The 10821-nt window shown below is 42.1% G+C and overlaps 1 protein-coding gene across 1 annotated transcript; it reads right to left on the bottom strand.

Annotated features, from left to right (window-relative positions):
- Positions 1 to 67: 67 nt before the first annotated feature.
- On the bottom strand, positions 68 to 9850 carry gja5a (gap junction protein, alpha 5a). Its single transcript, XM_074695605.1, has 2 exons — positions 9594 to 9850; positions 68 to 2368 (listed from the first exon to the last, which is right to left on the bottom strand). The coding sequence occupies exon 2, from the start codon at positions 2285 to 2287 to the stop codon at positions 1148 to 1150; it is 1140 nt and encodes a 379-aa protein (XP_074551706.1). The 5' UTR covers positions 2288 to 2368; positions 9594 to 9850; the 3' UTR covers positions 68 to 1147.
- Between the last annotated feature and the right edge of the window lie 971 nt (positions 9851 to 10821).

The raw sequence follows: 10821 nt of genomic DNA, 5'->3' as shown, positions 1-10821 counted from the left end.
AGTAGTGGAATAAAGGACACAGGCTGACAACACATCTGATTGCACAGTCAATGATTTATTGGCGTGATCCTGGAAGGTGATGAAATTATTGCAGATAGGTCTCTGAAGGAAGCTAAAATAATAATCAAAAAAAAAAAAAAAACTACCATGATTAAACATCAGGCTGGACAAGGCTGTGGTTTGTGAATAAATGTTTGCTGTAAGATGAATCTTAACTGTGGCCTTGAAACTGTTCAAACATAACATGAAGTATTACTCTGCGTACGGTAAAAATTAAAGACACAAGAGATGAAATACAATACATTCAAAGACATAAAAAGAAACAAACATTTCATAAATTTTAGAAGTATGTACACGATGAAGAGAAAGTTTTAAGTGCAATGCTGCCACCCAGTGGCGTAATCTCTTCATAACAGCATCCAAACAGAAGCTCTTCCCCCTTTTTTTTTTCTTTCCCCCTGAATCTCTTTCAAAGGAAACATCCTGAAACAGGCAACAATCTCTCATCACCGCTGCTTACAGATCTTCTGATTTTTACCCGCTGCTTTTATTTTGGAAGAAGATCGTGCTGAGTTACATTTAATGGCTGTTTGACCCGTTCCAGCGGTCTTAAAAGTTAGAAGATGGATGGATAGAATTGTAATATTTCTTTTAACCTTTTGGAAAAATATGTTTTGTTCATGAAAATATTTTCTCCCTTGTTAAGGCACTTTACCTCAATTCACTACAAACAAATCTAAGATGTTACTGCATATTCAGTCCCTGATTGTCTCAAGTATTACATTTTATTTCCCAAGGGTAGCAGTCGAAGGGACCAATGAGATTTTTCTTGCAAGATTTTCCTGAAGAGCCTTGAAAATCATCATTCACACTTTTCTAAGTCATTGGCTTCAACCGTTGTGCAAAAGCCAGGTATCAAACCTGTTACCCTGTTCTCATTTCAAAATTATTTTTCCTTTTTTTTTGCAGTTTGGTGTTTAGATTCAAGCACTTGGACTCCTCTCATGTACTGTTTGCATGGTCCTCTCACAGATCAGAGCGTTCCTTTCTGAATGATGCATCCTTTCTCTGCAGAGTTTGAGTATTCATTCAGACTCGTCTTTGAGTCTCCTTCACTGCTCTCCATGTCCCTCTGCTGGTTGTGAGTCTACACTGCCAGGTCGTCTTGGCGAGCACGGCTGCTGCTCCCACTGGTCTTGCTCAGACGCCGTTTCTCCCTTATGAAGCCAGCGTGAAGTAGAGGTGACTGGGAGCATGTGTTGGGGAGCTCTGGGGGTGCTTGGTCGTATCTCAGTCTCAGGAAATCATCTTCATCCTCCAGGTTGTCACAGCTGTGATGCCTCTCGGTGGCTAAGTTGACCGAGTTCTGCTGAAGCGCCATTCTGTTGTTGAAGGGTTGAGAGGTCATTGGTGTCATGGAGCTGGGAGCTGCCAGGCACTGGCTGAAGTCTGGAGGTGGGGTGCAGGACGCTGAGGGCTGAGGAGGGCTGTTTGGCTCGAGAGCTGCAGACACAGCGACTGTCACCGCTCTATGGCTGCTTCTCTCTAGCGCTCTCTTGCGAAAACATCTCTTCATGCTCTTCCAGCTGAGGTGGTAGAGCTCCAGCACGGAGAGGAGGAGAGACACGCCAGCCACCACCAGCATGAAGATGATGAAGACGTTCTTCTCCGTGGGACGGGACATGTAGCAGTTGACTGGGTTTGGGCAGGGCCAGGACTTGCAGAGGTACAAAGCTTTCAGAAAAACTCCATAAATCAGATACTGCACCACGATAAACGTCACCTCCATCACCGTGCGGATCAGGATGCTCAGCATGTAAGTCTGCAGCAGTGCTCCTTTCAGACGCACACGACCTCCTCCATCACTCATCACTCTGCTGCTCTCCTTCTGCTGCAGGTACTCCTTCTCTCCCTCCAGGTCTCCTCCACTCTCTCCTCTGGCCTCCCTCTCCTCCTGCTCCCTCCTCCGCTCCTTCTCCTCCCTTCGTACTGTGTGCATGGCATGGCCCATGTAGATGAGGGAAGGTGTGGAGACGAACACAATCTGCAGCACCCAGTAGCGGATGTGGGCGATGGGGAAGGCGCTGTCGTAACACACATTGGTGCAACCGGGCTGCTGAGTGTCGCAGAGGAAGTCGCTCTGCTCGTCTCCCCAGGAGGACTCTGCGGCTGTTCCCAGCACCAGGATGCGGAAGATGAAGAGAACCGTGAGCCAGACCTTTCCCACTGAGGTTGAGTGTTCCTGGACCTCCTCTAGGAAATTCCCCAGGAGACTCCAATCCCCCATTGCTGCTTGAGTTGAATACACCTGAGGCAAGAAGACTGGAGAAGGAGCGAAGGAGGAACTAGGGTTGAAACGATGGGGTCACTGACATGGAGGGAGAAGAGACAAAGACAAAGAGAAACACAGTTAGCTGATGGTCCTCTGATGATGAAGTGACCTGGGTGTGTGTGTGTGGCATCATAAAAATAGCTTCTCTGTCTGTGAATTGCTCGAGGACTGGACGCTGGCATGAGAACAACCATGTTCCCACCAGAGAAACGGAGACGCTCAGAGAGAAAGAGGAGAGGAAGTTCAGGAGTCATGTCAGAGTAAACACGGAGGTCGTTTTAAGAAAAAATATGGCAATATTTTGTTATGTGTGTTTACATTCCCCACGTCTGGCTCCATCATATGTATGACAAACAGACAGAAAGGCTAACAGGCCACCACAGGGCAAGTCAAAGCGAGGAGACTCTGTCCTCTGATGCTGTGTGACCTGGCCTGAGCTGCGCTGTACCCATCTTGCCTCTGGACCATCACCAGCACTCTTCACTCAGTGACAGAAAGGCAGCTTTCATGTCCACAATACTTAGTGCAAAAAAACCCAAACCTCCTACGCAATACAAATCTGGACGTATCTGTCAATCACATCTCTCCATCTCTTCACCTCTGGACTGCAGCAGACCCAAACATGGCAGCGAGAGGCTGGTGAGCCTGAGCCAAGACAGACCCTATAAGGCGGTTCAGGAGACAGCTTTATAAGTGCAATAAATGACCCCTGTCACCGAGAGGTTAAGAAAACCCATCAAACTCCATCCAGGGATGACCTCTGACCTCTACACACGCTCTGTAACTAAGCATACACACTGCCAGCCTTTACTTCCCCGTTAGACATCAAAGACAGCTGACGTTCAAAAACAAGGTCTGAAAGTAAGAGTTTGACAGGTTTTCTCCACATGTCCAGAGTGACGACGCTTTTAGGTACCAGAAAACGTACACATTCCTCCTGAAGCTGCGCTTTAACACAAACTGTTATTTCAAAGGCGAGCTTTAAGATACACAGAATAATCTCTACAATCACTGTGAGTTACAAAAAAAAAGCCAAACAAGGAGTTGAAATTCAGTCTTACCATCCCTCATCTTCCTTCAAGTGTGATCCATGAGCAGTTGTTCAGACTAAGCTACTTCCATTGTGCATCCACAGAGGACTGACACTGAACAAGTGAGAAAGAGTGAGGGCGGGGGTCTAAATGACCATGAGTGTCTGTCCTTCTGTCCGTCTCTCCCTCTGTGCCTCAGTTAAGTATATATAAGGTAGTAAGATGTGAAATCAGAGCGTTGAGTTCCTTATCTGTTAAGTAGAGGGGCAGGAAACTCAACACCCACTTAACAACATGTGGGAGTTTGTGCTCTGACACTTGGTTTCCAGCATGGACCTAACGTCAGACTGGTCGGGTCCTCGTCCTGCTCAAGGAGCTGGCCCAAAGCCTTCTTTAAAGTTGATGATCTTTAATGGAAGTGGATCACAAAGAGGCAGAGATTTCAGTGGAGGAGGAAGGGTGTAAGAGTTCAGCGTGGACAATAGAAGGAGGTGCACGTTACAGCGGACGTGTTCTTTCCAGACGTCTCACCTGGACAGACCTGTGCGTTGTAACTGATTATAAAAGAATCAGAAAATATTTTACTGATATCTGCAGCAGCTGACTGGGAACAGTGTTTGCTGGTATATTGATGTAATCAGCAAAGGATTATGGGACCAAAAAACAGCAATGGTCCTGTGAATACTTTTACAGTGATTGCTACCAGTTAGAAACTGGTTCCTTTTTCAGTGTGAAGATGAACTTAAACTTAAAATAATTTTTGTTTCATTGCTTACATTGTTGGTAGTTGTTTATAAATTGGACAATGTGACGTGAGGAATAGAATCCCTGCAGGAAATGTATTTATATTTTCAGTTATTTCATTAATTTATTTAAAGATGCTATGAAGAGGATCTGTTTTGATTGCAGTCCCTCGCCACCTTGTGGCCCGGAGTCTATGCACACTGTCGTGAATTACTTTAAGCCAGGTGTGTGTCTGCTTTGGAATTACATGGAGATCGGATCAAAACAAACTTTCTTTGTTCAAGACAACTTTTTACTGGATATGACGCAACGAGGGAAGGGACTTATCAGTACAGTTACGTAGCTTTACAGTTTGAAACGTGACATCGAGCAAAAGTAGCAGTTGGCTATATGTTAGCCCAGTGCTCTGATGTATCTGTAGGCTAACGTGATAACAAGTAAACACTGTCAGTTTGTAAGTAGTTTAGTAGCTGTATATAGCACTAGCAGCCCGGTGCTCTGAGACATGTCTATAATGTGTGATGTCAGTAAATCCTGGTTAGCTATGTCCTGCCAGTCATCTACCAATCAGAGCTAACTTAACCTCACTCTTCATTTTACTGATATACTCTTAAGTTTGAACAGACCACTGCAGAATAACTACTGACTGTGGGTTGGAATGAACATTATCACAAACAGCTTAGCCCCTGTGTTATAGTGATACAGCCCAAGCTAAAGGCTAATTAGTCTTTAGCTTGGGCTGTATCACTCACATTTTTATCTTTCTTCTGCTCTTCTGTCCTTTTTCTGCCTGACAGTTTGGCTCCTGTGTCCACCATCACTACAAAATTAATTATAGAAATTGTTTTTATCTCCTCTCACTACTAAACTTCGGCAGCCAGCAAGGTGTTGTCATAGCAACCGAGTTGTGCTGTTGATCAATCCAGTCCTGGACGACCCGAACTGGAAGCTAAGAAATAGCGAATTAAAATAACCTGGAACCAGCAACATTGGCGCTGATAATCTCATTTTTAAGTGTGGATTACGATCAGGAATATATCTTGAAGGGAGACTTTTTCAAGATCACTTTCAAACTCCTCACAGCCCCTTTAATTTAAAGGACAAAATGTGTTGAATAGTTTTCATCAACATGAAATGTATTCTATGAACCAACAAAGTTACTTGACACATTGAAGTATAAAAGGAACAAAAGTTTTAGTAAGTCTAAGCTCTTTCAGTAACTAAGGTCTAACACATCAAATAAAGAAGCAGAAACTCTCTGATGAACTTCTGTATCAGCTCATCTCCTCCATATTGGTGTGGCTGGGAACACAACACATACAGTAAACAAACTAGTTTTCACATGAAGTGTTGGAAATACACGCTTTCCGCCCCTGACCGAGCAGTACTCAGATCAGCTGTGGAAAAGCAGCTCTAAGAGTCCCTGTCTCCTTCCCTCGACTCCCTCTTCCTGTTCTCAGAGGAAGCAATCTCAAACAATATGACTTCCGAAGGACAAAAGAGCAAGGTATTTAAAAAGTGTTGTGTGTTGTGTCCACTATGGATCTGTGAAATCACTTTGTGCTCTTAAGTCTCTTCCTCTGCATCTGCGTTAATAAATGAGTATCCATGTGTTTGTGTTTCTCCTGCACCAAGGAAAAGTCTGAGCACATTACCTAAGGAAATAAAGTATGACTCAGGTAAAGTAGAGATCTTGAGTAAAAATTGGGTAATAATAGCTCTATTTCCTGAAGTGTTGGACGAGCTAAAGTGGGTATAATTTCCACTCAGGCGTGCAGTGCAGTGACACTGAGTAGCTCTGGACAGCAGCCAGAAAGCTCAGAGGAATAACGGTTATGAAACGGCATTACTGTGCAGTGACAGCTGCTGCAGAGCAACATGAATAAAATGCTGCATGTTTTCTCCGTGCTGCAACACAACGATCACCCGGACCAGCCTCATTATTTCCTTAAAGGGCAGTGAGACGGATTCAAGGACGTTTGGGACTGTGGCAGCACCTCTAACTGGAACAATCCCTTTAATGGAAAATTAATTTTTCTGTTTTTTTTTTTTGTATGTGTTGTGCTGTATTTAGGCACATTGCTGGGTCTCTTTACTTTCAACTCTGAGAACAGGAACTGATCTTCAGAATGAGAATTAAGTTAGGAACAACAAGAGGCAGGGTTGACTTGAACTTTCCTTCAGCTTTCTGCTCTTTCCATCCCTGATCCATGTTTGACAGACTCTGGATCCTCATAGAGGACCAGGATGCACTGCCTCCTCCATCCTCATAAACACAGAGCAATTAGCTGCTGGGGTGTACATTTTCTTGGCCTGCACAACTGTGTTGCCTGAGTTATGCTGGAAATGGGGTACATTTTTCATTAAGGAGCTCAGCTGTCCAAATCCTGAAGTAAAACAGAGAGAGGAACTCATTATTTACCTGAAAGCGTGTGCAGTATTTGACATACGTTAGAGGGACAGGTTCGGCCACACAGGCTCACACTTAAGGGAGCCAGCCAAAATATTCAGTGGAGCAAAGTTTTAGAAAGCTTTATCACAGCGTTTATGGCTTCATTAGCTGCTTTAACTCAAGTTAATACTTATTTAAAAGCATTGTTGTGGAGGTCTTCAAGAAGTAGTTAATAAGTGTTGTTTTTGTTGTTTTGAAACACTGATTTAGTCTAATTTGAACCCTGTCACAAAGTAAAGAAAAGACTTTCTTACAAAGTATTATGTGAAGTGAAAACATTTCTAGGTTTATAATTTATCTTCTGTAACTAGGCCCAGGACATCTTAGAAGGATGTTTCTCTCTTTCAGTGACAACCTATTTTGGAGTTCCCAGACCGATAAGGTGTATGGACTTTCTTTATGATGATCATCTTTTTCCCTACTGTCAAAGCTTTGAGTCCCATTTCACATGAAATTGTTTCATTTTATGAGCTCTTATTTTGAAAGAACCACAAACTTAACCCTCATGTTGTATTAGGGTCATTTTGACCCCCAATGCAATCCTTTGCAATCAAAAAAAAAAAAAAACACCCTTGAATAGGGATGCATGATATTATCGGCACAATATCGGTATCAGCTGATAAAAGCTTAAAAACACGTTTATTGGTATCGGCAGATATGAAAAATTTCTGCTGATAGGCACAGCCGATAAGGTGCTGTTAAGTTAGGATTATTATTATTTTCCATCTGAAAAATAAGCTCCTTAAATAAAATGTAGCACTTCATTTATTTGCTCTGCAGAGCTCTGTGTCTGTCACCAGGTTGATACAGTAGCTCTAAAATAATCAAATGCAACTTGGTTATGTTTAAAAATGCATTGTACATTTAAAGTTCATGTGATCTAAAGAAATTATTTTTCTGTATTTTAATACTGAATGTCTTGAGTTTGAAAAAATAATACATTTCTTATTTATGGTAAAATCAAATGTTTTTTGTCTTGTTTTATGTGTGTTTCTTAAATAAGACCGTCACAATTAGAGTAACATATAAATTCCAGTACAGGATAGACTTAGCTTTCTTTTCAGTGAAAAAAACAAACAAACTTGTAATTATCGGTATCGGCCAAAAGGGGTTTCGATATATCGGCTTATCGGATATCGGCAAAAATCCAATATCGTGCATCCCTGCCCTTAAATTCCAAAATGAGAGGGGAAAAATGATCTTGGACTGGAGTAAGTCTAAAGGTATAACAATGAAGAGATGAATTTGTTTTTTACTAAATGTCAGGAATAACAGTAAAACCAGGTGGGGTCGCTTCGACCCCAGAGGACAAAAGGTGTATGGCACAAGGGAAGACTTTACCATTGGGACATCCACAGACACACTTTAGGAAAACTTCTCTGCACCAACACAAACTGATCATCGGTCTCAGCTGACATCAACAGGATGCCAAACATACTCAGTCTGTAGTTATTTAGATCAGGGTTTGTTATTTTTACTCTCTGAGCGCCTGGAGCGTCCAATGAGATGATTTCTAAAGAAGAGAGATTAAAAGAAATAAAAAGGCTCATATCTGATTGGAATAACTATTAGCTCAAAAGACCTGCATGAATTTAATATGAATAATATGAATCATGGATTTTAAGGTTTAATTCTGAGTCAAAGGTCAATCCCAGCATGCCATGCAGCAGCTGTGTCTGTGCAGGACTGCATGGGTGGCGTGTGCTCTCTTCCCATGAGAGCCAGGATCACGATCAAGGATGAGCATGTTTAAGTTTAGCGTTACTAGCTCTGTGTAAGGGTGAGGTAGGGATAGAGTGACCCTGATGCGGTCTGAGGGGGGAGGATGTTTCCCACTCATGTGAGTCACCTGTTGCCACCATCCACGGGCCAGCGCAGGCCTCGGCTGCCATACATCAGTCACACCGATGTGCCGCCTGCTACCTTACATGGCTCTTCATCTGCCCGCTGCTGTACACAGAGACGCAGCCTGGTTATGATCTATTGTTTAGCTGCATTACACAGGAGCCGTCAACAGGACAGCTGGAAGGTGCTTCATGAAGGCAGATTCTGACTAACCCAGTCCTGATGCAGATTCCTGGACAGCTGAGGGAGATGACGGATGAGATGTTTTGATCTCATTAGCTCATCCTTTGGAGGGTAGACAGTATGATCTAAATTTTGAGCTGTAATCTCATCTTTATCCTTCTGGGTCTCTTTTTTAAGAGCTGTTCTGGATGGATATCTTAAAAATGTGTTAAATGTCACTATTTGTGTCACATGTTTTTAATAAAACAACAACCACTCTGTTGAACGTCTTCTTTCTGTGCCAAAATCATTTCTCAGTCACACTTATTTTTTTAATCAAATAGGGAGATTTAACTACAACTTCACCGTAAAAAAAAGTCGCAGTTAATTTTACAAAAGCTAACAGGCAGCAAGGTTACAGTAAGTTAGAGTATCACTGCTGGATTTTTTTCCCACAAACCTTCACTGGAAAAGACCCTTCCCAATAAGTTACAGGAGATAATACAGTAAAATAATGTAAAGAGTAAAAAATCAGTACAAGTAACATTTAGGCTTTTATATCTACACTAACAGTAAAGATAAACGGCTCTATAAATTAAAACACACAATCCATCGCTTCTTTTCGAGGACCAGAAACTTTGTTAGCATCAAATCAAAATTTCAACCCCAGTCCACAAAATAAAGACTCCACAGAGAAAGGTCTCTTCAAACACTTCATTCAGTTCCTACTCTTAGCTGGAGGCGGTTGTTGATGCTTTAAGCTCTCCAGAGCTGCTCTTTGTTTGAAAATGTTTGTCTCTAACGAGAATGATGAGAGAAAGAAGAAGTGAGAAGAAGAACATCAGTACCTGAGAGGAAGGAGAGGAGGGGGTCTCTAACTTGCACCGGGCCTCTTAATCTATCACTCTGATCTCGACAAAACTAATTCTGCCACATGTTCCTAATTTTAACCCAAATGTCAGCATCATTGTAGACTTAAACAATATTTACAGTTTCAGAAACACCTGATGTTCACTTTGGAGCTTACCTGCTCTTCCTGCAGGCTGTTTCTGATGAAGTGGAGGCTCCTTATCGTCCACTCTTTGAGGAGTCTTCTTTACGTTCACTGAAGAATCTGGAGGTGAAGATGCAGAGACGAGCGGTGTAAAGAGGGACAACCGTCTCCTCTCAAACTTCTCAGTGAGATCTGGCTCCTGAGGATCTTGGCTGAGTCGAGCGTCCAAACACCAAACTGTTCGTCCACATGAGGGGGGGCATGAGAAGTAAAGCAAGGGCATCACAAGAGTGGCCCTCCCCTCTGTCTCTCCTCCTCCTCTTCCTCCCCCACAACTCCCCCTTTCTTCTTACATCCCTGGTGCTCTATTTTTTGCTGGGAAGCGTTCTCCGGCAACAGGAGAGGAAGTGGAATTGTTTTCTGGGATCAATGGTGCTCACAGTCCACTTCCACTGTGCTCTTATTTACTGTGAGGCTGGAGAGCTCTGTTGCTCTTCAGGAGCAAGGAGCAACTCCCGAATCCATCCTGGATGAAACACTTTTAATACCACATCAAACTCCTTTAAAGAAACCGTGATGTAAATTGGACCAAACACATAATTAATGAATGTACACATCATCTAATTTAATTTTTGATTTAGAGACTCATAAAATCTAAAAAAGTAGGAAAAGAAGAGACAAAAGGAACAGTCATAAAGTCATATGATACTTTGAAGGCTTTGGTAGAAACACAGAACATTCTGTGTTCATCTCTTCATCCTCCTCTCAAAGCTTTTGCTACGGGTTTGAGATTCAAACAAAGAGTCACAGATAAAACTCAAAAGATACAAAATCAGCCTCCATCTTTTCTATTCCCTTTCGGCTCACAGTAGAATTTATAAATGAAGGAAAACCTCTCCTCAAGCATCACACCTGTTGAAACACCTGCTGACCTACACAGCAAGGATGTTTTTTTTTTTTTCAAATTGCATTGAGAGATAGCTGTTTGTTTTTTTGCAAGAGCTGAGAGAGACAGATTAATGTGTGAGAGAAGAAACTTAAACACGTTTAATCCAACTGGCAATAATCTCTTGAAGTGTTTGAGTGTTTGACTTTGGGTAGCTAATTTAAGTTTTAATATTGATTAAAAAAATAATAATAATAAATCAAATGATTAAAAAAATATATGTAAAAAATATGAAAAAATTAAATATTGTGTACTAGGTATGTCCAAAGAATGAAATGTATGCACTTATTCAATATAATAAACAGAAAGTATTGT

The sequence above is a fragment of the Halichoeres trimaculatus genome, unplaced genomic scaffold (genome assembly GCF_033239565.1).
Source record: "Halichoeres trimaculatus isolate MK-OKI-2021-1 unplaced genomic scaffold, fHalTri1.1 fHalTri1_scaffold_19, whole genome shotgun sequence".
In the NCBI taxonomy this organism is placed as follows: Eukaryota; Metazoa; Chordata; class Actinopteri; order Labriformes; family Labridae; genus Halichoeres; species Halichoeres trimaculatus.
This window is presented reverse-complemented; position numbering and strand designations above follow the sequence as displayed.